Below are 27908 nucleotides of genomic sequence, written 5' to 3'. Positions count from 1 at the left end.
TGGTGAGCGCTGTGAAACCCCCGAGGCAGACCAGCACAATTTGGCCATTTCTAAATATTGGGTGGATTTGTCCACCTCAATGTCTGGTGGTTATGGGATTGCATTATTTGCTCTGTAAAATGAAAATGTTGCACTTCTGAGCTCGGATTAGAGGTGATTAGAAATAGGCAAAGGTCACATGCTCATGGAGACGGCTGGGAATGCTAACTCAGCAAGACAGGTAGAGTGATTTTTGGAAACTGCCCATTTAATTGGAGACATTTTACAGTTTACCACAAGCTAAACAGGGAGGATGAGACCAATTTACTCATGAAAAGGGTCTTACTGTTGCATGCACAAAGAAAATCAAAGGCCACTGACAGTGACAGTCTGACCTTTTCAGCATCAACAGCTCTGCTAATTAAATTCCCAAACCTTCATTTTTCGCTTTTTCTCCATTGTCTGCAAGGCTGCTTGACTGTTGAAACATGCTGCTTCTAGTTTACTCATATATTCTAGACTCTGGGTAAATGGAAACATATGCAAAATATGTACATATCTGAAAAGGAATTGTATTATGCATCATGTAAACCAGGCAAGCAAACTACATTTAGCTCCTCTCCGTGTAACTTCTGATTGAGAGAGAGAGAGAATTTATTGAAACAGTAAGCTGCTAAAGTGATGTTCACGTTAACTATTATGGCTGTTTTTGCTACTAAAAACACACCAAAGAAAAGGTTAAATAATACAATTATGTCATATGATTTATGTAGACTGTTCTTGAGTTTATAATGAAATACCAAAATAAATATGTCTTGCATTATTCTGTATCCTTAGAGTTCCATTTGCACTGCTGTTTTGCTCTGTTTCATTACAAACACAAGCATGTCTCATTACAAGACATCATGGAGGCACATATTAATGTAAACTTGAGACAAGCATGGAAGGGTGACTGCAAAAGCACATCTGTCCTTGCACTTAGCTAATGCTGATATTTTACCTATATCCTGTGAAGGTAATGACTGTGTTTTTGCTACAGTTCTGAGCGATGCCAAAATGTGTTTACCTTGTTTCGCTATGGTAAGCTGTTATTAATGACCTTTATTTAGATCTGTCGAAAAGGATTTGGCGGGAAACTGCGTAGGCTATTTCAAATGCAAATTGGATATTTAAATGTATTTCATATAACAATAATGGGTGTGTGATAAGCTACTAATAATATTTACAATTATATCGTATCACACGTTTTTTATTTTATTTATTTATTTTGCAAAGCACACATCAGCCTCCTGAATATTTTATACTGCGAGAGAGAGAGAGAGAGAGAGAGAGAGAGAGAGAGAGAGAAAGAGAGAGATGCATAATAGATAGCGATTACACTAACTAAATTTACCTGTACCAAGCAGTCGCTCCGTCTAGTAGCTCATTTAGCTGCGCACGTGCGTAAGTATGAGCACGAGCGCTCGTGTGCACCTGTGAAAGACATTCATCTGTCTCGTGAGGAGAAACATCACATTCCAGCGTGAGCCTTCCAGAGGAATGCCTTCATCCCAACACATCACATCACAGCGTAAGTCATTGCTTCATTTTAATGCTATACTGGTGTTTAAACCAGAGGTTTCTGGAAGTTCCTCATTAACGACGGTTTAGTGGCGCCTTTAAAGTTGTATCAAGTTTGCGCTGTTGCCTGGTAATGGCTTGTTGCCAAGTAAATATTGTTTAAATAAACTTGATTATCGAGACACAGTAAGTTTGTTTTGGTTGTGTTTATTTATTTTTTGTTTGTTTTTTAACTCAAACGAATGTCTGCTTTTCAATTAAATCGATAACAGTGCACATCATTTATCTTGCTGTGTGTTATTTTCTGTTTCCAGTCTCCTGCCCTGTCTCGTGTGAACAGAGTTTTATGAGACACATGATTTTATCAGCTCAAATCTGTGATTATCTCATTCTTAATCTGAATCACTGGAGTTTTATGATTAAAACATGTACTGTACTGCACGTATAACTAGCCCAGATGCTGGTTTAATGATCGTTTTGATGGTCATTGGGAATGAATGTTGTCTGTATGAGGTGACTGATGTGTGCTTTACACATGCACAGAGTATTCCTATAGAAATCCACTCTGAACTGATTTTCGACGGATGCATTAATTGATCACACAAATACTGCTACCAACCTACAGTATGTGCATGGCAACATTAAACAGTGATAAGAGAAAAAGCAGTGAAGCGGTGCACAGAAAATAAGACTGATTGGTCCTATTTTAAAGTAACCAAAATATGCAACAGATAATACTGCTATATATATATATATATATATATGCAAACACAATAATCAGGTTTACATATCTTTCTCCACTCCTTTGCTGCATATATAATTTAAATAATTTTGGACTGCTGGGAGACAATATAGACTGTTGTGAATATTGAATATCTAGGTCCATATTTGGTGTTTTTCTGACCATGAGCATGTCCTTTGCTATTTATAATCATGTCTAAATTCCACACTACTGTATATGTCTCATTAGCATACTGGCCAGTAATGGGCAAATTTTGTTTCTGTTCATTAGCATATTGGCTGATGAAGTTGTTCTTGGTCATTTTTCTTTCTTTTTTTTTTTTTTTTTTACTCCCCCTGACATGCAAATGATTGAAGAAGGGTTTTTCAGGATCCAGAAGAAAAGCCTCCATCTTAACATACAATATGAGAACACTGTGTGAGTCAGTATTTCATTTTTATACAATTACTGGAGATTTCTGGTTATTGCTAGTTTTTGCTAGATGTAATTGGTGAATACTGTTTTCTTTCATTAGCATACTGGCTGCACGCTTGATACTTTACCAATTGATCTTTGCATTTCCTTCTTACATGACATGCAACTGATGGATGAAAGTCTACCTCATACCCTCTATATCTCACCACTGTTTTAGAGAAAAGAAAGAATTCTGGACTTCATCCAGAGACAGTGAGGCACAATAACATGTTGTGCAAGAGTCATTTGTCAACAATAACGGATACTGTGTTATGCACTGGCAACTCTCCGTTCGGGAGCATTTGTCAGCATAGGTTTAGAGTGCGAGGAGCTTATGGACTTTGTCTTGTCATTTCACACCAGTCCGAGTTTCTGTATTGAGAACAAAGCCTTGGATGCAGTCATATGTTTAGTCTAGAGAAGTGTGTGTGGAACAGTCTCTGTGTTTTTTGTTTTTTCTTCTCACAGTGAACAGTTTTGAAATTATTAAAGATCGTGTGCAGAGAAGCGTAAAGGGGCTAGATATAGGAATTACACTATATTTCCACAGAATTATATAAAGTAAAATAGCCATTTTATTCTTAAACAGATTTATTATTAATTATTAGTGTAAAGAATATTAATAATTAACATGAATTAATTAATTGATTAATACTCCGAAGATCGCTTTTCTAGTATAAAGAATTTAATGTAATGCAATATATGTATATACACACACACACACACACACACACACACACACACACACGTGTTTGTTTCCATGATTGTACCTTTTTACTGTGTTTGTAAAGACATGAATATTCACATTGTTAACATTTTTAAAAGTTTATAATGGTTTAGTTCAAAGATTGCATTTTCACACAGCTCAGATGTTATGTGGTTTCACAGCTGTAGGTGTAGGTATTAGCGAGGCTAAAATCAATGAAATTCCTCCCCAGAGACGTCTTGGAAACTGTGCTTTTCTGTGGGCACCAGGACAAATTGTGGACCGTGTTCTCGGATACAATACCAGAGGTATCCAGAAAAGGCCATTCTAACAAGACAGGGTAATAAAGCCACGTCCATTGTTTCAGTTCACGGCATGTTTGCATAAGAGATGTAATTTGCAAGACTGCTTTGCATCACTTTGATCCAAATAAATGGCCCTGTTTAGTATCTTATTGTCCCAACACCTTCTCCACGGCTGGCATCATAACTGAAAACAGGAAGCATATTTTCCCATGGAGCACCTTCTGAGAAACACAGCGGATGTAACAGAAATAGCATACAATCTCCAGGCATCTCTTTGAGTAATAGTAATTGCATTGTTAAGTGCCTCAGCTCAAGTTTGAAATTGTTCTAACAAAGACACAGGGACTTCTTTCAAGAGGAGACCATTTAATGGTTATTCCTTTGACACAAAGAATGGCAGGTCAGTTATTTTTCTCCCATCTCAGACGGGGCATATGAGAGCATTGCCATCACTTTAATCAAAATGCAGCTGAAGATGTGCAGCAGTCGTTAAAGGGACAGTTCGACAAAATGACATCAAGGTCATTATTTACTCAATCTCATGTCATTACAATCACATATGGGTTTCTTTCTTCTGTGGAGCACAAAAGGAGAAATGTTGAAGAATGTACTCGCCACCCATTTCCACATTATGGATTTAGGGAGGGTAAATGCTGAAATACACAATGTTTGGACATACTGACAATATCTCAAATGTAAGCTGTTTTACATATTCATAGCTATAGAAACTATAATATTTTTGAATCCTTTATCGCAAATGTATTTATATGTGCAATTTATACCTAACTACTTTTCAAAATTACTTTTCAGCATTATTCAAAAGATTCATTTAGAAAGTTCAAATCAAAGAGTTCAGAAGATTTGATCTAAAAGATTAAGTTCAAGGAATCTAAAAGCCATTGGAATTTATTTGAATTAGAATAATTAGAAATTATTTGGTTCAACAGTTCCAAAGGACAAAAAGAAGGATTCTGAATATGTGGTTTACAACACAATTTTATGGTTTGTTTTCTTGCAATTTTTAAAGTTAAAACTGCTTTGTTCCAAGGCAAACAAAATAAATATTGTGTAAGTAATGGGTAAACAATTGCACAAATACTATTCGTTCAAGATTTTGAAGTGTAGTCTCGTTTAAAATTATTGATGTGTACTTAAATGAAATACAAATGGATTTTAGATACTGTAAATGCATCAGTATTTTACATTTTACTATCTATACAGAGGTAAACAAATGTGTGGTAAACCTAATTTTACGTACTACTTAAATGCTCATGAGATCTTGATTAAATGGTGCCTTGATATACATAAAAAAAAAAAAAAACATTGGACATAAACAAGGTTATGGTAAATCATCATTGACAACAGTATTGTCGCAATGCAACAAGTTTGAACAAGCAAAGGTGTGAATGAGTGCTACATTTTGGCTTGTTCTTCACACAAATCACATGACTTCGGAAGACTTGAGTCATATGGAAAATTGCTTTATGATACTTTGATGGTGGTGTGCACTGGATTCTCATTCACTTTCATTATATGGAAAAGAGTAGTGAATGCATTATTCAGAATTCCTCTTTTTATGTTCCACAGAAGAGGATTTTGAAATGACACGAGGCTGAGTAAATGATGACAGAATTATCATTTTAATGAAGGTCATGCTACTGTATCTCCCCAAACTCCAAAGTCATTCAGCAAAGACAGCATATATTGCGAAGAAGCACTTTGTTCCCCTCAAGTGGTGAAGGAAATTCTAAAGCAACCGTACAATGCTCAGGGTACCTCGTACTGTATGTGTGCTGCCTCATTCAGTGTTTGTCCTTCAAACGCCTGGATCTTTGTGCTTGTAGAACTCATAATTCCCACTTCATTCAAAATGATGACACGTTCAGTTATCATCATGATTTTTGCCATTCTCTTGTCATAGGAAGATATGCAGAATGTAATTGAAAGCAGAAATGAAGCATGCGTCCCTGCTTTCAAGTCTTCTCTATCAGTTTCTTAGTCCATCATTTTCTCAAACGCCCCTTTTTTCACACTTTATGTAAGTGTAATTATTCTCTTTCTGTCAGATTTGATACTGCCCTGGCTCTGATGACATCACTCGTTATATTACGCCAAGTGGCACCGTTATCTTTTTTCATTAGTACCTGCTGTGAAGAGGAAGTGTGTATTAAGCACTCTCATCAGACATGTCATTTTCAGACCCAGTGCTGAGAGGCACCTCACTCAAAATGCAATTAGAGCTCTTTCTGGATTACAGGGACATCAACAGGTGGTGCATCGTGTCTTGAACTTCATTCATAGCTTAGCATCTTAGAAATGTGAAAGTTTATACTGTTGATATCAAGTATTGATGGATGTTGCATAAAGGTACCGTATTACTGAATCACTTAGAATAATACTATTACATTTGCCTTTGGCTATTTCCAGCTGTTATCTGAGGTGCCTGTCATTCAAGCAACACTGATCATGTAAATGTAATATACCGCTTATTTTAATATACAGATATGATAAGCATGTTTTTTTTTCAGTTTTAGTCTAAAGTCTTTGCCAGAGTTTTACAACTAAGGCCTGGTTCACACGGAACGATTTTAAAATTGTCGGCCGATTTTCCAAACCTGAGAGACCCCACACACGGCGATAAAAAATCACGGGTCTAACAGTTTTGGTCGTTCCGTGTGTGGTGTGCAGCCACACGGCAATATCAACACATCACACACGAACCGATTTGACTCCCGAGCATTCTCGTGTCAGACGGGAAATCTCGCAAAATCCCTCGAGATCAAACGTGACTTTAGAGTAAACAATCATGGCGGACGAAGAGGATGCGGTGGCCATAGTTTGTGCTTTGTTATTAACGGAAAAAAACCATAAGAAAAACAAGAAAAGGCGATGGTCAAAGAGGTGGAGACAACGCGAGCATGGACTGTACATGCTTCATCATGATATGGAGGTAATAAGTTGTTGTTTTATCTCATAGAAATGTTGTTACGTACTACACAGATTAATAACCGTTGAAATAAACGTTCATATATTCGTTTCCATGTACTCTGGTGGACTGCAGTTGTGGATGTAGTAATGCCCATCGACTTTATTTGTATTGTTATATTTTACAGGTTTCTGACAGAGAAGGGGTCAAGGAGCTACTTCGTATGAGTGTGGAGGAGCTTGAGTTTGTCCTCAATAAAGTAGCCCCGTTGATCACAAAGCAAGATACAAACATGAGACTGTCCATTTCTGCGAAGGAGAGACTGGTGTTAACACTAAGATTTTTGGCAACAGGTTTGTTTGCAACAGCCTGTTTCGTTTATTGTGTTTAAATCAGCTGAATGCCACTAATGTTGTTTCTTTATCTTGTAGGAGAGTCCTTTACATCCTTAAACTTCCAGTTTAGAGTTGGAAAGTCAACCATCTCCCAGATTGTCACTGAAACATGTGAAGCCCTGTACCAAGCACTTGCTAAGGATTATCTCAAGGTAATGTCTAAAGTACATTACATTACTAATGAAATGTTTGTTGTAGTTTTTTTTAATACACACACCTATTTAGATAAAAACAGTAATAAAACATTTGAATATATATATTAAATAGTCTAAAGTATTTAACAAATATTTGATATCACTTCAAATATTACAGTGGTCCTCACTGAAAGTTGAATTATTTAAAGGGATACTCCACTTTAAAATGAATATTCTGTCATCATATACTCACCCTCATGTTGTTTCAATCCTGTATGAATTTCTTTCTTCTGCTGAACACAAAGGAAGATATTTATAAGAATATCAGTAACCAGACAGTTTCTGGTCTCATTGACTTCCATAGTATATTTTTTTCCTACTATGGAAGTCAATGAGACCAGAAACTGTCTGGATTACAGGATTGAAACAACATGAGGGTGAGTATATGATGACAGAATATTCATTTTAAAGTGGAGTATCCCTTTAAGATCTTTGCCCTGATGCATAAATCTGTCATTTCAGACACCAACTACAGAGGAGGAATGGCTGGACATAGCACAAGATTTTCATCAAAAGTGGCAGTTCCCCCATTGCCTTGGTGCCCTAGATGGGAAACATATAAACATTTTGCCCCCAGCTCATAGTGGAAGTATCTTCCGTAATTACAAGGGGCGGTTTTCTGTGTTAATGATGGCTCTTGTTGATGCCAACTACCAGTTTCTGTATGTCAGTGTGGGAGCACAGGGAAGAGCATCAGATGCAGGAGTGTTTAATGAGTCAGATTTCAAGAAAGCACTGGACCAGGGCCTTCTTAATATCCCTGCAGCAAAACCACTTCCACAATCAGACATACAAGTACCCTTTGTGTTCCTGGGCGACGATGCTTATCCTTTGCGCACAGACCTCATGAAGCCATACTCATTTCGTCAGATGGACTATCAGCAGAGAGTTTATAACTACAGGCTTTCTCGAGGACGCAGAGTTGTGGAAAATGGATTTGGAATACTTGCAAACAGGTGGAGAGTATTCCTCACCACCATAATGCTCAACGCAGACAAGGTACAGAAGGTGGCCTTAGCTTGTGTGTGTCTCCACAATTATTTGTGTGGGATTCGGTCTGACACATATGCACCTCCAGCCCTGATTGACTCAGAAGATGGTGACCACAGATTTGTGGAGGGTACCTGGAGACAAGATGGTCTGGGAGCCATGCTCCCTCTTCAACCTGGAAGACCCTGCAACAGCTCCATGGCAGCCAAACAAATAAGAGAAAAGCTGAAGAGCTACTTTGTTTCATCTGCAGGAAAGGTTTCCTGGCAGGACAACTACATTTAGGCTCAAACATGTCATAATCAGTTATTCTTTTTCCCTTTTTTTTGCATTGACAAATGTATAGTTCTGTAATTACAACATTTTTTACTTGTTTCTTCAGTATAAGTTACAAATTGTAAGTGTCTGGAAATGGAACATGAATAAGAAATTGATACTGAACTGCCTTAAAGGTTGTATCAGCGATTTCAGGCCCGAACATAAATGATCACATTCATCTAATCTTTCCTAACGATCCGCTAGCTGCCTGCCCCATAAGCATGCCGTCAAAAACGCGTCTCTGTAGGCAGCCTAGGCTCTGAGATCTGCACACACAAAGCAACTGTTTTTTTTGGTGAAAGCAACTGTTTTTGTGTGTGCAGATATCAGAGCCTAGGCTGCCTACAGAGACGCGTTTTTGACGGCATGCTTATGGGGCAGGCAGCTAGCGGATCGTTAGGAAAGATTAGATGAATGTGATCATTTATGTTCGGGCCTGAAATCGCTGATACATTTAACTTTGGAATATTTTAAGGTTTACAAAATTGTATATTCATTACTCTGTTTGTATTCAATATTAATATTTTGATATTTAGAGCCACCTGAAATTCCCTGAGCAACAAATTAAAACTGCCTGCATAACCAAATGGTTTAGCATCATCATATTTTAATGCAATAATTGTGTTACTGTTTCTACTTGTAGTATTACTATGAAATTACCAAATTCAATCTTTAAGTTAATTCACAACAATTGGGTAGAGGTCAAAATTGAAAAAAAAAAAAAAAAACAGTCTGCTTGGAAAAATAAATAACTGTTTATTATTTACTTCAGGATATAAGCAATCCAATAAAACATTAGTTCATGTCACTTTACGGTGAAATGGTTAAGCATTTGAAACAATAGCGGTGTGTATGACTCCCACAACTGTGGTAAAATACAACTTAAGGCCTTGATATAACAAAAAGGCCGAAATATAAATAAAACAAAGACCTCAATAAAGGATGTACACACTTATAACTGAAGATGCATTTGAAAAGACACAAACACATTGTTTTTCTGATTAACCACAAAAAACAGAGGTAGTTGTTGTAAACCTTGAGAACCATGACTGACAATCTACCCTTTAATCTGTATTCACTCGTCTTCTAGCATTCTCCTGTAGCTATGCGTCTCATTATTTTGAAGCTGGTACTGATTTGGCAGCAGTTGTGTACCTATGGGTAGAGGCATGTGGTGCGGTGGTTCTTGTGGAGTTGTATATGTGTGTAGAAGGGTTGGTTGTGTGTTGGGCATATGTACAGAGGGTGGTACAGGGTAAAAACTAGGTGCAAGCTTAGATGCCTGTGCATCATTCTCCTGAGCCTCATATAAATCATTCATTATTTTTCTCTTTACTCTTGTCTTTACCAAAGTGTTTTTAATTGACCTCAACTCCTCAGCTACTTGTGCCCCAAAGTTGCCGTCACTATCAGCAGTAGGTTTGCTTCTACCAGCCTTAAAAGCAGTTGACATCTGCTGTAAAATTTTCAATTTTTCCATTTCAATGGCATCAGCCGATTTGCTTTTCTTTAGTCTCTTCGCAGTAGGTGTACAAGGTACAGGAGGGGAAAGGTCGTCATCATTCTGGAGAACAGATGGTTCCTCAGCAGATGTTTCGTCAGACATTAGAGAGACATCGTCATCATCTGGATCATTCAAGGGGTCCATCTCTGCAGCCAGGCCATCTTTAATTGATTGAGGCAGCTATATAAAAATATATAAATGGATCTTTAGTAGTGGTGTAGCGGTTCATAAAATTCACAGTTCGGTTCGATACACTTGTGTCACGGTACGGTTCGATACGTTTTTGATAAAGCAAAAATGCCAGAGAAATGTCCTTGATTAATTTTTTTTATTATTTATTAAAACCAACATCATAAAGTATGATTTTTTTTTTTTTTTACTTTGAGCAATTCTAGAGCTATAATTGTCTCTTCTTAGGAGCATATAAAACAAAACAGCTCATTGGAAAAAATGAAATAGCGTATCCTGCCATCAGGGCCGACCGGCTCAGACCCCTCCCAAATCAACCCAAATCGGCACGTGACTCCTCAATCTCAATAATTGTTAGACATAAAACTTAAATATTGATGAACAGTCAACAATTAGGTACATACGCTGCTTTCAGTGGCACGTTGGGTGACATGCCTCCTCAGAAACATCAGTCTCTTCATAAGCCATCGTTGTTTGCTTGTTAGTGGCTTTTCAAAAGTCCCACTGGGTTTAGTTTTGAGAAGCTTGCTGAACTGAGTTCTTAGAGTTGTGGCCCGCGTCTTCACTTCTTCAACTGACATGAACAAACACGAGACATTTATATGAACGAATGTTATGGTCATGCTAGCGATGGGTAACGTTACTGTAGATAAACATTACCTGGTATTTCAAGTGCAGCAGCAATTTCTGCCCAGTTCCTCTCCTTGTCATTTCGGTTGTGATAATCTTTACACGAAACGTTGTACAAACATTCCCTGTGTTGCCACAGGTCGACAAGTTGGTCCTCCATCTCCGACGTCCACCGGACTTTCTGGTGCGCCATTCCGCCGGTTGTTTTGATTTTGTTTCTGTTTCCCGGCACTTCCTCACCGCCTCGTCACCTCGCTTTCTGATTGGCTACACGCCACAGTCCACAGGCTGCGTTATCGTTTGTCCTCGGGGGACACCACACACGAGAAGAAATCGGGCCAAATAAATCCAACATGTTGGATATCCCCGATTTGAGATCGGAGCGGTCCCGACATTCTTCCGAGCAGAGGAGAGCAGTCTTAACACACCACACACGGCAGGAATATTTGATCAGATTATTTTACGATAATCGGAGCATCCTAAGATTGTCGGAAGGGGTGAATCGGGGCTAAAATCGGCCTGATTATCCTGCCGTGTGAACCAGCCTTAAGTGACAATTGGCTACAGTTTGCTACAATGGCAGCTGAAAATGGTGCTGTTTTATATTATTGGCAGTATATGGGGATATTATTTCAGCGTATTTAGCAGAATATTATCAGTGGGGAAAAAAATAATCAAAATTTTTTGCATTTTAATCAACATTTTTACTGGATGTGTGAAGCTCTCCTCAGGTTTACACAGGTGAAGCTCATCACATTAAATATGGACATCATATTTGACAACCTGGAGTTGTCAATATCTTTTTATACTTTGATCATTTTATCTACTGATGTATAATTGAAAACTCAACCTTATTGTGAAATGTTTTGCTTATGCTGTCTTAATCTAAAGTATTTTAATTAGTGGTGGGCCGTTATCGGCGTTAACGTGCTGCGTTAACGCGAGACTCTTATCTGGCGATAAAAAAAATATCGCCGTTAATCTATTCTCAAAGTTGGGTTGGGAGCTGGGTCTATACTAAGTGAGCTATGATGACTTAGACCTTGATCTTTTATATAACCGGCTGGCTGAGGACAGCCTAAAAACATGCTCATGACAGTTGACGGGTCACTGCTGCACATCGTCACGAAAGCTTATCTTTCTCATGTGTTTTTAAGACATACCGCTTCTTGATTTAAACATTAAAGCATCCAAACACAAGACGTGGAAAAGCTGAACAGAGCAGCTGGTTACTCACGCGCTGTGTTCGTTGTGTGGAGAGAGAGAGACAGCGACACTGAACCGAGCTCTCTTCTGCGAAGTTCTCTTCTAAGTCCCTCCTGCACCGGAACGAACAAATACAAATCACAGTTTGAACAAACAAAAAGATGTGAAAGAGAGCTGCTTTAATGTTAATCCAAGAAAATGAATGAATATCACTCACTGCTCTTGACTGAATTAATTTGTAGTTTTAACAGTCAAACCAAAAATTATTCAGACACCAGATATATTTGATATATATAGCAAAACTGTAATAATGTGAGAAATGTTGAACGGTGTCTGAAGAAATGTAGGTTTGATTGTATATTTCATTTTTACATTGAAGACTATCCAGTGCTATTTTACATTTAATTATTTGGTTTCTGTACCTTGACACCTACAAACTTGAAAAAAACTTAAACATTGTGTAAATAGCACAAATAAATAAAAATAAACGTACATACAAATTAAACAATTTCAAACAGGGCCCACTTGTACAACCTTCACCGGCTCCCCGCTGACCCCAGCTATGGCTCTGCTCACGCCTGTTTCACACATAGTCCATCTGCAGTGCGTATGCAGTCCGTGTGCGTTACGTATGTGGTGCAGCACAGACTCGATGTGCTTTCACACAGGACGCGTTTGCAGTTCGCTACTCAGTACGTAAACGATCGCTGCACTGCTGCAGACGCAACGCTCCTGGAACGCAACTGGAATCAGTTAACATGGGTGCGTAAAAAAATATGCAATGCATACCCACTGCAGACAGAGTATGTGTGAAACAGGCGTACGGTTGTTTGCACCTTGTGCAATGTGGAATTAGTTTACAGCTTTTTCAAGCACTTTGTGATGCATTTTGGAAATAGGAGATGAGCCCCTTTTCTAATGCACCATCTAGCTTGATAAACCCCTTCTCAAAGACTTACTGTTTGTCAATTTTATTTGCGTAACATATATTCTGAATGCCTTCGGCAGAATTCGAATGAGCCATTTTAATCTAGATTAATGTATTAATTTGAAGATCACAGTGAGATTAATCTAGATTAAAACCACTATATATATATATATATATATATATATATATATATATATATATATATATATATATATATATATATATATATATATATATATATATATATATAGCTTTCATTTATTTTTCAGTTTAGGAAAAAAACTGATTATCCTTTTTTTGATTCATTGTGAACTATAACGCAAGTCCAGGGTTCTCGTAGCATGTGTTTCATGTGTTTTTTGAGGTTGAATTTAAATCAAATATACTAACCCTTACTTCTTCTGATTGTGATGTCTACATAAATATTGAGAAAAGTATGGAAAAACATGTTTCAGGCAACAAACCATTTATAGAAATTAAGGCGCCCTTAACTGGTTACTAATGGGGTTTGATGGTGATCTAGTGGAAAAGCTTGAGACCACAGCCAAACAAAATCTCACTGAAAGCTCATTTTTGGAGATATCAACCTCAAATTTGGAACATCAGAATTTTGGTTTTGATTTCTAGCAATTTTAATGGAAAACATGGTTGGTCAAATATATATTTTATATAAAATATAAATATTTAAATTATTATAGTTTATATTTTCATAAACTTAAACTTCCATTACTTTTTTGTTATATAATCTTTACAACTTTTTTATTAAAAAATAAATTAAAAAAAGTCCCATCTGATGTTTCTAAGAACTTTCTTTTTAACATTAAAAGTGTTGAATGTTTGTGTAAAGTCTGATAATTGAATTAGAAATCCATGCTGTAGAAACTGCTGGAGGAAAATTATATTCGATTTAACAAGACAATAAATGGTTCCAGCATATCACAAAATGCTTATTCAATGAAAGAGATATACATTTCATCTATCAGATAGGTTGAACAAAATGCTACTGGCGTCTTTCATTTTGTGTATGAAATGCAATGCATTAAAGTGCATCTGCACTTAGGGTCACGCAGTTCATTTAGTCCATGAAATTACATCATCAGGTTACACTTGGCGCCCCGTAAAAGACACACTGATAGAGTTTTGTGTTTGTGTGGGTGAATCTGTTGCTGTGTATGCATGTTCATCAGTTACGGATCATGAAAAAAACACATTGTGATGAACATCATGTTTATTTACCAGCTGTAATGCTATGGTGGTTACCAGAGTATTTTTTTAAATGCAAAACTTTGTACAAATTCTACCTTAAAATCCCATGCCAGAATACATGAAATATTGTCAGTGTATTTTTTTAAGTGAATATCTGGCGACCACAGCTAATATATATATATATATATATATATATATATATATATATATATATATTAAACAGGAGTTTTTACAGTGTATCTGTTGATTTCAGGAATAAAAGTCACATGAAATGTAACAGACAGTTTCAGGAAGCTCCACCGTATAAATATTGCAACATACTTCAATGAAGTTCTTATGCCTTTTTGTATTATTTCTGGCAATGTCAGTGTACTCAAGAGATCTCTACACGAGAGCGAGCAGAGCATGTGGGGTGAGACGATGAACAGCAGAAGGCAAAAGAAAGTTTGTTCTGTAGAAAAGAACTACTGAAAGAAGCACAAAAGCAGAGATTTATATTCTCATGTATATATGATGTAAAAATGCAAAAAGACTCAGGTGGAATTTCTTATACTCTCACAATGTTTACAAATATCGATTTTGATAGAAGGTTACACTATTTTAAGGTGTCCTTGTTAGAGTGTAATTACACATTTACATACTGTGTAATATTAATTAACTACATATACTCATGGCCGGAGCCAGGCTTTGAAAATTAGTGAGGTCCAGGGGGTTTCTATAATAACCCCCTTATTATAGAATTGTGCTATAATACAACCCTATAAATACAACTAACACTTGAAAAGAGACAGAAATGTGGACGTTTTTGGAGGAATGCTCATTTTTACATCATACCCTATTTATTGCATCAAAGTTTGTTAATACTTTACTACATTTATGAGGGGAGTAATTGTATCAGTTGTTTATTATTCATGCCAACTTTTTTCTCCCTTTCCACATCACATCAGAAAAGCATTTAAAAGCTCTCTCTCTCTCTCTCTCTCTCTCTAGCTCACAACTCTCTGAAGACTCGTTCACTTCAGAAGCGTCTTGCAGCGATTATTTTCATACAACAGACGCTAAAAATTCTGAATTATACTCTGAATCAGAGAACAAATGTTATTTTTGAACATGAAAAATTTACAGAGGTCTGGACATCACAGATGACAAAGGGTTAGGGTCATTTAAGATTTTGCAGTCTTTTGAGAAAAAATATGAATGACACATTAGGCATTCAGAGGCATTTTGTCAAATAAAATGCTGTTTAGTATGAGCATCTGTCTCCTTCTAATAGCACCTGTCACTAAAACAGCTAGAGACAGATATCCATTAACGTTCCCATTCATCTCAATGGCAGTTGCTTGGCTGGCACACGCACCACCCAGAAGTATGTGAAATGAAATAATCTGCATCGTAAATATCATGTGACTAATTACTCTGGAGCTGCAGGAAAACTGCATCTGATTGAATCAGATTTATGATGTGTCCAAATGTCTGATTAGGAAATACAGCATGTGAGCTACGAAGAGGAAAACTTTAAAACTCAGTCTCAGACTCAATCTGAAAAGTTTTCTCATCAGTGAAGAGCGTTGTCTGATCAATATAAGCAATTTAACAACGTGGCACTGTGTCATTGAGTTAAATAACTCCATTAGCTGCAGAATCAACACAATCCATTTGCTGAGAGCCTGATTTCTGGTGCTTTATATATACATTCATCAGTTTATGTTATTCATATCATATATTCACTCTTTTCTTCTGAATTTTCAGCAGCCATTACCACTTTTTTTCAAACATTTCTCAAATTTATAATCTAATCTGTCAGACAAGGAACTAATTCTTCTCATACAGAGACAAATTCCATGGTTTTATCTGTTCTTCAGATAAACTGACTTTTCACCAAAACCAACCTGACTAAAACAACAACATCATCGTGCTGGCAGAGAACGAGCTTGTAGAGTGTTTAAAATCAATTTTTGTTGTATAGCTTTGGCCTTTTCCTCAGAAAGCCTGTCCCTGTGAGTCACTATGACAACCGTATTCTCACAGCCAGCACTAACACACAGACACACTGCCAGTGTGCAATGAAATGTGCTTCAGTACAACCCTTTCTATTACTCTGTCACACTTTTAAGCTCATTTCATAGACATGCAAAATACATGTGCATGTGTGTGTGTGTATTATAATATATTGCATATTCTGTTAATCAAATAATCATGAAAAATAGCAGCTTACAAACTAAAATATTAAGCTTTTAACTATTAACTGTTTTAAACGATTATAACAAATGTTTCTTGAGCAGCAAATCTGCATATTAGATTGATTTCTAAAGAATCATGTGACACTGAAGATTGGAGCAGTGATGCTGAAAATTCAGCTTTGCTTCACAAGGATAAATTACATTTAAAGTGCAAAACTAAAATAATAATTCACAATATTACTGGATTTTCTGTATCAAATAAATGATGATAAGTAGCCTTGGCAAGAATAAGAGACGTCTTTCAAAAACATTAAACAATCCTAATTATTAAAAAATGTATTAACCGTTTCTACATTTATGTAGTGCTATGCTGACGGTAGCAGATTGTGAAAAAGATGTCAAACATTACACGAGTTCAAGGGACGGCAATAAACGATAAAATAAAAAAGATGTCTGATGTAATGAAAATAAGCAAGTTGGTCAAACTAATTGCTGTAGTGAAGAGAAAGCATACGGAGAGCTCATTTGTCTGGTCTATGTGGCTTTCTCCAGCCCAGTTTCCTTTTAAAAGAGAGTGAAAATTATATTCCTCTTTAATTAATGGTCTCAGCGGCACTCACAACATCTATTCCCTCCCGTGCTCTGCAAGCACTGTCTGACAAACTTCCCTTTGACATGAACACTCTTTTTGATCTTCTTCCCTTTCAGATGATTTGTGGCAAATGATGGCATGGACCACCTTGGTCAGGATCTTTGAGCACAATGCTGTGATGACGTGCAGCTCGCTTAATGCACAGAGACACAAGCTGTCTGATGAATAAGCAGCACTTCTGCAGGTATGAAAAGCCCGGCATGATATTTCAATGGAGTAAATCAGGTGAACTCGGAAGTGTTCCCTAGTTAAACAAACTGAACACAAGAAATAAAATTATTTAATGACTATGAAGGCCATTAGATTGTTTCTTTTAATGTGATTTGCATAGCCTTATCACAGTTTTCAGTTGATTTCTATTTGGACAAAAATAGTATACAAAAGTATGATGACTTGGTGGTTCAATAAGTGAGTCAGATGTTTGTTGAATTATTCAAACTGATAACTGGTGAATCATTAAAAGTTGTTGTAAAACGTGAAATGTTGTGGTTGCGTGCTGAGCAAACAGTATAAAAGAAAGTGTGTGGTCTTTCTGCTTATGATTACATTTTTTTTTTTTATCGTAAGATAAGATATATGTGAAGCAGACATCAAGCTACATCAAGACTTCTCCATTTATATCTTAAGAACCACACTGTAAAAAAAATAAAACAAGAATTAAACAGTTCACCCAAAAATATCAATAATTACCCTCACGTCGTTCCAAACCTTGATCTTTGGAAAACACAGATTAAGTGCTCAAATGTTTAACAAAGCACAACTAAGCCACATTGTATCATACACACAGCAGATTTGTTTTATTTCCTTCCCAGTGATTCTGTCTGTCCTCTTCTGTCCTAGGCATGGCATCAAACGGCACATATGCAGGCAAGCCCTTGGACGTGATTATCCTCTCCCTCACACTTTCACTTCTTGCTGTGCTGACGACGGCCATAAACTGCTTGGTCATTACAGCCATCATCGTCACACGCAAGCTGCACCATCCCGCAAACTATCTCATCTGCTCACTGGCCGTGACCGACCTTTTGGTGGCCATATTAGTCATGCCCTTCAGCATCGTCTACATTGTGATGAACACGTGGGTCATGGGTGAAGTCATGTGCAACATCTGGTTAATCGTGGACATAACCTGCTGCACGTGCTCCATTCTGCACCTCGCAGCCATCGCCGTGGACCGATACCGTGCCATTACAGACGCCGTGGAGTATTCGAGAAAGAGGACATCGCTACGGGCCGCCATTATGATCAGCGTGGTGTGGCTCCTCTCGATAGTGGTCTCTCTGCCGCCAATGCTGTTGAGACGCCAGGAAGAAAACACATGCATCATTAAGCACGACAACATCGGCTCCGCGCTTTACTCCACATTCGGGGCATTTTATATCCCGCTAATACTCATTCTCATTCTCTACTACAAGATCTACCGAGCAGCCAAGACTCTTTACAACAGGAGAGCCAGCTGCCTCAACAAGCCGGAGATGAACGGACACATGCTTCCAAAGTGCAGCGACATGGAGCCGACGTCCCCGGACACACTAAGCCCCCCAGAGAAATCAGTGTCTGAACCCTCCACCGATGGGGACAGGTCACGCATCACTGTGAAAAGCCCAAAGTCTCGGTCTCGCAGAGAGCGGTCTTGTAGAGAGCAGTCTGTCAGGAGACATCGCATCTCCAGCACTCGTGAAAGGAAGGCCGCCACCACTCTGGGACTCATTCTGGGGGCTTTTGTCATCTGCTGGCTGCCGTTCTTCATCCATGAGGTGATTGTTACCATCTGTGAATCCTGCAGTCTCTCTCCTGAGATGACCAACTTTCTGACTTGGCTGGGCTATCTGAACTCTCTCATCAACCCGCTGATTTACACCATCTTTAATGAGGATTTTAAAAGGGCTTTTCAGAAGTTGATCAAGTGCAAGAATTATCTCTAACGCCAATGAAGGGATTGTGTCACGTGAACTGAAACGATTACACTCAACAAATACAATGTTCAAAGAACTTAATTAAAAGAGGGATTATTCTGCACAATTACATTTAGTCTCTGTTGCTGTTGAAACAATTAGATAATTTATTCTCACCAAAAAAAGTTAGTCTTGTACAAAGTAATTTTGCAATTATTTGACATTATTTGTCTGAAGAATTTACTCTGCTTTAAAACAATATGTGACCTGCTGTTGCTGGCAAAATTAGTCACAATGAGCAAATAAAAAAAGAAATTAGTTATTTTTACATTCTTAAAAGGCACCTATTTTGCCCTTTTTTTTCTTGAGATAGTAGTAATATTCATCTTGGGTGTCCCCAGAATGTGTCTGTGAAGTTTCAGCTCAAAATATCCCACAGATAATTTATTATAACATCAGGAAAATTTCGTTTTTGGGTTGTGTCAACAAAAGAGCTGTTTTGGTGTGTATCACTTTAAATGCAAATGAGCTGCATATTCCCACTCCGTCTTCAGAGGGGGGTGTAGTGCAGGGGTCACCAAACCTGCTCCTGTAGGGCCGATGTCCTGAAGAGTCTAGCTGTGTGAGGCAGGTGTGTTGAGGCAAGTTGGAGCTAAACTCTGCAGGACAGTGGCCCTCCAGGACCGAGTCTGGTGACCCCTGGCGTAGTGTATACATCTCTGCTTTGCAGACCAACAGAAATAATCAGCTGGTAGAAGCACCATGACTGAGAGCAAGAGAACCGTACAACCGTACATATGGACAGAGTGATTTGTTTTAATGAGAATTAAACATTAAGGAGTGGGTGCATTTGTATCATTGTACTGTAGGGTGGTTGTGATCAAACACTGCCAACACATGTATGTCCAAACAGTGGAATTTACATAATAAGTGTCCTTTAACTCTTTCCCCGCCATTGACGAGTTTTTACGTGTTTTCACTGTGATACCCTCGGGGACGCTACTACACATCTTCTGAATGAGTACAAAACCTCCTGAACAAAAACAAACGTGAACAGGATGGAAAAACTAGCGATCTCTTATATAAACCGATACATATGAAAAATAATGCGATCATCAGCAAAAGACAGCATATAAATAAAAAATGCATAATGTTACAGAGTAAAATGTTGATCCAGGAAGGGGTATATGTCTGTGCAAGCTTTGGAGGTATAGATGGAAATGATTTACTGGATTTATGCTTTGATAATCGTACTGAATATTAGCCAGATGTAGTTTTTGACAAAAATGGGATTTTCTTAAAAATATTAGGTTTTTATGAAACCTACCTATATTCAAGTTTTGAATAAAAAAAATGCTTTAAGCTAAATATATATATATATATATATATATATATATATATATTTAGCAGAGGCTATGATTTTTAATTTTTCGTGTATTGCATATTCAAATATTCATACAGCAAAATATACTGGAGTCAGATTTGAGTAAAATCATGTAAATCACTGGCGGTTCCTGGCAACTTAAAAAAAAAAAATGTAAAGTTAAAGACTATCAAAATTATGTATGACTTGTTGGAATGACCGAACTACACCTGTTTGAAGTCAATGGAGTCAGTAAAGTCAGTTTCAGGAAAGAAATAGGTTAAAGGTTTTTTTTTTTTTTTTGGAAGGTTCCAAAGCAAAATCACCTAGCAACATTATTTAAAACATTATTTTCCTCCAGTTCTTTTCTTAATAGTTATTACTATATTTATTAATAATTACATTTTAGTTATTTTTTATTTTATCTTAAGAACGTTTTTAACTCTAACTTAAGAACAGATGCAAAAAAAGAACAAATATAAGAAAAAAACAAGTGTATAATGTATTACTTTTTTAATTTTACATCTAAACAAAAACATTCAAGTTAGAAAAACAAGTAATAAAATGTAAAAATCAGTTTAATCATTGCAAATAAACTGCTTATTTAAACTACAAAAGCAGTTCAATCAAGAGCAGTGAGTGTTTCCCTCTTCTAAAGTTAATATCAATGTGACAGATGACTTATATTAAGACTTGCTGTAATGTACAAATCTAATATAATGTTACACATCAGATATTTTTCTCCAGCAGTTCCCCAAACGCTGACTTAAGACATAACAGATTATGTTTCCATGAAAACTTAAATACTGTAATTCTGTGGATACTGTATGTGTTTACAGAAGTGAGATGAGGGCTTGATTAACTAATTTTTGTGAAAACCCTTGTGCATCCCAACTAATTTTACCAGCTCGGGTCACATATTAGTTTTCATCTTATCGAACATTGGATATTGATCTATATCAGTAAATGGTAAAGGCCTGTTCACACCAAGGGTTCTGCAACACAACTGTAACGATAACAACACAAAGGACTGATGATGTTGGAATCACTTTCAGGAGTTTATTTTAAATGCTTTCCCAGCTGATAAACGATAAAACGACATTGACAGCCAATGAGAATTTATGCTGCTTTAAAGTGCTTGAGCCACACAAACTGCAGCATGCACTTCTAATAAACAGAACATTAGTGCTGGTGTGAAAGATGATCAAATTATCATTATAGTTATCATTCTTGGTGTGAACAGTCCTTTACACTTTATTTTAAGGTATCATTGGTACAGTGTATGAATGTGCTTGATATAGTAAATGTTTAATTTATAGTGAGTTTAACAGCATCAACTTACTAGGGTTATTGTTAGGAAAAGGGAATATGTGAAGGGTGAGTTTCATGTAATTATAAATAATTTACTGTTATTATTACATTAAGTAAATGTAAGGTGTAACAAGGACAGTGTAGATAAAGTGTAACCCAGTAATTATTAATATTTGATTGATAGTATTTTTCCTGGCATACATACATATTGATATATAAAACTTTAAGTGTAATATGAAATGCCTGCAACAAACTGCATAACTTCAATAATTCTGTGAGTCAGAAAAGTTACTGTCACTTTTCACAAATGTCTTATATTTAGACAGAAATCTGTAAATGCAACTAGATTAGTCAGAGCTGAACTATATTTTTATGGGGTGTAACGTTATTGATTTAAAAACAACCCTAACGTTTGTATGTGAAAATCATGCTATTTTTCATAAGGGGAAGAAATTCAGGGTAACACTTTACAAAAAGAAAAAAAAAAATAGTTTAATTAGTTGAAATTAGTAATGCATTAATTAACATTGACGATCAGCAAGATGTATTTATTAATCTTGGTTAATGTTAGTTAATAAAAGTACAACTTTTCATTCTTAATTCATGTTAGCTCAGGTCTATCAATTAATATTAATAGATAAAACTTTAATAAACTGTAATAGCACATTTTAAAATTAACATCAAGTTCTTATATTGACTGTTTGCTTCATTAATTCAGTTAACTAATGTTAAATTAATGTAAAGTGTTACCAAATTCAGTTTACATCCCATTTCGTAAATATTCAGTCATGTAAAGGACAAAATTATGAATTGTAATATACTGTATTAAGATGGGAATATAGCACTTGCATACAATTAAAATTATACTTCCAGTCAAACCCTTGGACACACCGGACTAAACTCCTGTTTCTCATGATCTTAATAAAACCTTCCCATTATTTAACAGTTTTGAATAGGAAGTGTCCAGATGTTTCACTGGAACTGTACACAAACAGTGGAAATGCTTATACTTCTTGCTTTTGGGCATCTGAGTTCAATTTGTAATTCAAATATTTTGTGCATTTGTTTATTTCCTTGTTACTCTGTTATAAGACTTTTGTGTGTTTCTCCAAGTTACAGTGCGACCAAAGATGTGAACAGAGGATTCATTAATATAAAATCTTACAGAAACGTATGATCTGATAAGGGCCCATGATGTACTATACATTTGAACTGATTATCAAAATGTATGTGTTGTTCATGTTAATAAATCTTTTGCATAATATGCATTATGTTGATTGTACTGATTATTATATGATAGGACACACCTGATCCTAAATTATAAGCACAAGTTTCTGAATATTGAAACTGAAGTTTTTTGTCAAATGTTATAGCATGGAATGATTTTATACATATTTTATACTTCTTTTTCTTGTATTTAGGCTAATTAAAACTTATGCTATAACACATGGTCATGAAATCTTTCTTTTTAAGAGTTTCTCATCTCATTCTGTAATAAATCCATTAAACATAACACAAATAATGCAATGTACTCTTATACAGATCATATACCAAAATATACATATTCAGACTTTACATTGCTGTTTGTAACTCACACTAAATGACTGTGAAGTTCACTGCACAGTGCTGCAAATCATAATCATTTTTAGAGAATTTAGTTTTGACAGTTCATTTCAACTGGCAGGTTCATTAAACTGAATCAGTGTTTTTAGTCATTGCTCAATAGTCTCCACATCACATTTGACACCATCATTTACATCCCAATTGTATTTGTGCTTGTTAAACATCAGCTGATTTTGTTGGTGTATTAATGTGTATTTAAACTGTTTCATTATACTTGTATTTCGATCTGTTATTAACTATGAAGCAGCACTGAGAATCATCGCTTTCAAATTGTACTTCAGTTCATATTTAAAATTGCCATTGTCATTGAACGACACACTGAGTTTATCTCAAGCTACTCCAGTGTTGATTTGCTTTTGTGTTTGGAACCAGTGTCTCCTTATAAACCTCAGCTTTCAGCAGGGCATGTCTTGCAACCTTTCTTCGTATTTTGCACCATCCATTTCCTTCGTATTTTAACAAGATGTCCAGTTCCTGCTGATGAAAAGCAGCCCCTCAGCAAGAGGCTGCCACCACCATACTTCACAATGAACTATGTGCTTTCTGAGGTGTAGGAAGTGTCAGATTTACACATCCGACTTTGAATTTGGGATTAACAAGCTCTATCTCTGTCACATCACACTGCACTATCTTCCCCACACGGCAGCTAGGTCACTATTAATGTTTGTTCCACATGGTTCTGTCGGAGTAATGGCTTTTTTGTGCCGCCCTGCCCCATAGGCCAGTGTTATTCAAAGCTCTTAATGTGGTCAGGCTGTTTTGATGTTGTGTTCACTTCCTGATAACTCCTCATAATAATACTGCCCACTGGGACATGCAGACATTTGGAAATTGTTCTATAGGCTACCTAAAAATAACTATTTTATTAAATGTTTGATTAGGAATGCTCTTCATTTTTTTATGTTTCCCTACCTGAATAACGAGCCCTTATCTGTGGTTTTTACACAGAAACATGGTAGTTATTTTAATTATTCACAGGAGAGGCAAGTGTAAGGCAGCTGTGACCTCGTTAGGGCCATTTATTTTTTATATGTGAGTGCGTGGAGCTGCTGTAACACAAGGGTTGAATATTTCAGCACTTCAGGTGTTTTTTTTTTTAAATAAATAACAAGTTCTCCAATAAAACAACACATTACAATAATTTGTGTTACAGCGATTAGAAATAATATCAGATCGAGCTACAGGTTTCGTAATTGTATTATAGTGTTGAAGAATGAATAATTTACTGTGCAGTGTGCACAACCTGATCTCACAAGAAAATGTCACTGAAAGGAGATTTTTTTTTTATATGAATTTGTACAATGTCTTATGCAATCTTATGCAAACGTGTTTTTTCTTTTAATTTTTTTATTAAGCTTGTAGTTTGAAGTTCCACCCCTGAACATAAACATCACTGGGGATTAATGGAAAAATGAACCCCAAAATGAAAATTTGCTTAGTTTTTTTTTTAGTCGATTTGACACATTTCTTAAAAACTCAGGTCACTGTTCTCAAAACAGTTTACACAGTGAGCTTAACACTTTGTAATTGTCCTAAACAGATGGTAAGTTTTCATTAATTGAACGCAAATTACAAATCATGTAAATCATTTTCTCAAAACAATGTACACAAAACTGCTTCATTAAAACTGCATTTTGATCTGTCACTATCAACATAAAATATGGAGCATCTGAGCATCATTGTGTAATGCCACGCCAGCAGAAGGAGCCCTCGCCCGAGTTCTGACTGGTACCACTCGCTCTGCTGCTTCTGTGATCACTTTCTGTTTGGCAACCATTTAAGCATGGTCAGGCCAAACAGGCTTTGCGAAGTATTGCCAGTATCACTGCCTTACCGAGCATTTCCATTGTCTTAGTGTGATTGCTGCATAAATTATTGCCTGTTTCTCTGGATTTTGCCTTTTGGATTTCCCTCATGCTTGTTTGCTGGTTGGACTGATTACTGTTATTTTGACTTCTTGGCCTGTGACCAGGACTCTGATTTCTGTCCCACATTTTGGATTGTTGAACTGTTTGCTCATTAAACTTCTGCAAATGGATTCTAACACAGCCTCGCCCTCATTACTTTATAATTAGCTTCCACTGAATCCAGTGGCAGTTTACCAGCTTTAAGCAGCTTTTGCTTATCAAAGCGAAATGCTCTAGGGTTACCAAAAACAGCTCAACAAACTTCAGTTTGCAAACGAGCATCTGACCCAATACATTTGATCGCTTCCTTCTCCTACACCACAGATGGTAAAAGTTGCTATGCCTGAAAGTTTTGATGATTCAGCTGAGCAATGAAAAAGCTTTATTCGTAAAGTGTATTTTTATTTATTTTTTTGCTAACCAGGAAGAACAGTTTCACTCAGATGAAAAGAAATGTGCTTTTCTGATATCACTGCTTTCTGGTAAAGTGATCAATTGAGCTGCAGCAGTCTGGGAGACAGACCCTTTGTTGAATACCTCCTATTATTACTTTGTCAAACAGTTACGAGAGGTGTTTGAGTATCCTGCTGGGGGTAAAGATATATCTACACAATTGCTTCATATGTCTCAAGGCAACCACACTGCTGCAGATTATGGTATCGAGTTTTAAACGCTTGCTGCTCAAAGTGGCTGGAATGACTCTTTAAAGGCCCTGTTCCTACAAAGCTTGAACATCGATCTACAGACTGAGCTGGCTTGCAAGGGTGAGAATTGTTCATTTACTGAATATATAACTCTTGATATTAAGATCAATAACCTCCCCCAAGGAATGCTCCCAAAAGAAAATTTGTCCAACCATCCCAGGCCAGTGTTCCTACCACACACCAGCTGTGCCATGTTCCTCTACCCATGTCAATGCCTAGACAGGAGCCCATGCAACTGAATTTCTCAAGACTTACTGAAGAGGAGAGAACTCGACGATGTAAACTCAATCTGTGCTACTACTGCGGTGAAAAAGGCCACCACAGCATAAGATGCCCACACAATGCCTGGAGGAACACCAAAATTACTATCTGTTGAGTGTTGAACAATTTTCTCTTCTTCCAACCAAATAATTGACTCTTCCTATTCTGCTAGCTACTGAAAGTACTTTCATTGATTTAACAGTGCTCATCAACTCTGGAGCTGCCCTGAATCTCAACCTCAAGGACATCATTAACAAATTCAACATTCCCACTCAACCCTGTGTGACACCTATTAAGATCAGTGATAACAATACACCCATAGGAGATGGCATCAGCCAGCAAACACAAATGCTTCAACTCCATATTGGACTATTCCATCAAGAGGCCATTTCCTTCTACATCACTGACTCTCAAAGATATTAAATTACACTTGGCTACCCCTGGTTATCTTTTCACAACCCAATCTTTTCCTGGCATCATGGTGAGCTTACCCACTGGTCTAAATTCTGCCTAACCCACTGCATACAATCTGCTATAATCAAGCCCAGTTTGACAACAAGGATAGAAAGCCCAAACACTACTCAAACTACTAAGATTCCCTCCTGTTATGAGGAGTTCAGTGAAGTTTTTAGTAAAATCAAGGCAACACAGTTACTCATCAACCATGGGACTGCTCTATTGACTTGTTACCCAATGCCATGCCTTCTAAAAGTAAAATCTATCCACTATCACGCAATGAGACACAAGCCATGGAAGAGTTCATAGAAGAAGCTATGAACTCTGGATTTATCCATCCCTCCACTTCACCAGCTGCCCCAGGGTTTTATTTTTCTTTTTTTTTTGTGGATAAAAAATATTATTTAAACCGCTGTAGTCAATGTAAATAATGTGACTGTCAAGTTCCGCTACCCCCTTCAACTGTTTCCTTCAGCGATGAGTTGTTCCAGTGAGGTTCCAGTGAGGCCAGGATCTGTACAAAGCTCGACCTCAGAACCGCATACAACCTAATCAGGATTCGTGAAGGTGATGAATGGAAGATTGCCTTCCTCACCACTAGGGGGCACTATGAGTACCTTGTCATCTTGCTAATGCTCTAGCAGTCTTCCAGTCTTTTATCAATGAAATGTTTAGAGATATGCTGAACAACTTTGTAGTGGCATACACAGATGACATCTTAATTTACTCCAAGTCTGAATCTGAACACATTCAACATGTCAAGACAGTACTCTCCCGCCTGCTGAATAACCAGCTACTGTAAATGTCAAGGCAGAGCAATCTGAGTTTCATGTCAAGCAAACGTCCTTCCCTGGGTACAACATCAGTCTTCAAGGTGTCAAGATGGATGACTCCAAGTCAGAGCAGTCACAGACTGGCCTCAACCCACTACAGTCAAAGAACTTCATAGATTTCTCAGCTTTGCGAACTTCTACAGATGCTTCATTCATAACTATAGTCTGATTGCATCCCCCCTAACGTCACTGCTAAAAGGCAAACCATCAAAACCCAAATGGCCTGAAGAAGCTATCCAAGCTTTCACCAAACTCAAGAACAGTTTTACCACAGCCCCAATTCTCAAGCATCCTGATCCTAACCTTCCCTTCATGTTAAAAGTTGATGCATCTGATTGCGGGATTGGACCTGAGCGCAACTATGATATAGGCAACAAAAAACTTTTATCCATGAAGGCAACCATAGAAGAGTGGAGGCATTGGCCTGAGGGAGCAATCAATCCATTCCAAGTCATCACAGACCATAAAAACCTGGAGTACAACAAGAGTTCC

General features: G+C 37.1%; 2 protein-coding genes across 3 annotated transcripts; one reads left to right on the top strand and one right to left on the bottom strand.

Moving 5' to 3' along the window:
- Positions 1 to 1354: 1354 nt before the first annotated feature.
- On the top strand, positions 1355 to 19121 carry htr1fa (5-hydroxytryptamine (serotonin) receptor 1Fa). 2 transcript variants are annotated; one of them, XM_026272480.1, is made up of 3 exons: positions 1355 to 1549; positions 17120 to 17247; positions 17904 to 19121. In XM_026272480.1, the coding sequence occupies exon 3, from the start codon at positions 17906 to 17908 to the stop codon at positions 18986 to 18988; it is 1083 nt and encodes a 360-aa protein (XP_026128265.1). In that variant the 5' UTR covers positions 1355 to 1549; positions 17120 to 17247; positions 17904 to 17905; the 3' UTR covers positions 18989 to 19121. The 2 variants fall into 2 exon arrangements, with proteins under 2 accessions (XP_026128265.1, XP_026128264.1); XM_026272479.1 differs by lacking the exon at positions 17120 to 17247.
- On the bottom strand, positions 9308 to 11190 carry LOC113109010 (uncharacterized). The gene is made up of 3 exons (XM_026272481.1): positions 10922 to 11190; positions 10666 to 10835; positions 9308 to 10252 (listed from the first exon to the last, which is right to left on the bottom strand). The coding sequence occupies exons 1-3, from the start codon at positions 11082 to 11084 to the stop codon at positions 9644 to 9646; spliced, it is 942 nt and encodes a 313-aa protein (XP_026128266.1). The 5' UTR covers positions 11085 to 11190; the 3' UTR covers positions 9308 to 9643.
- Positions 19122 to 27908: the final 8787 nt, after the last annotated feature.

Source organism: Carassius auratus, chromosome 9 (genome assembly GCF_003368295.1).
Source record: "Carassius auratus strain Wakin chromosome 9, ASM336829v1, whole genome shotgun sequence".
Taxonomy (NCBI): Eukaryota; Metazoa; Chordata; class Actinopteri; order Cypriniformes; family Cyprinidae; genus Carassius; species Carassius auratus.
Note: the sequence above shows the minus strand (reverse complement) of the source record. Positions and strands in the feature narration are given on the sequence as shown.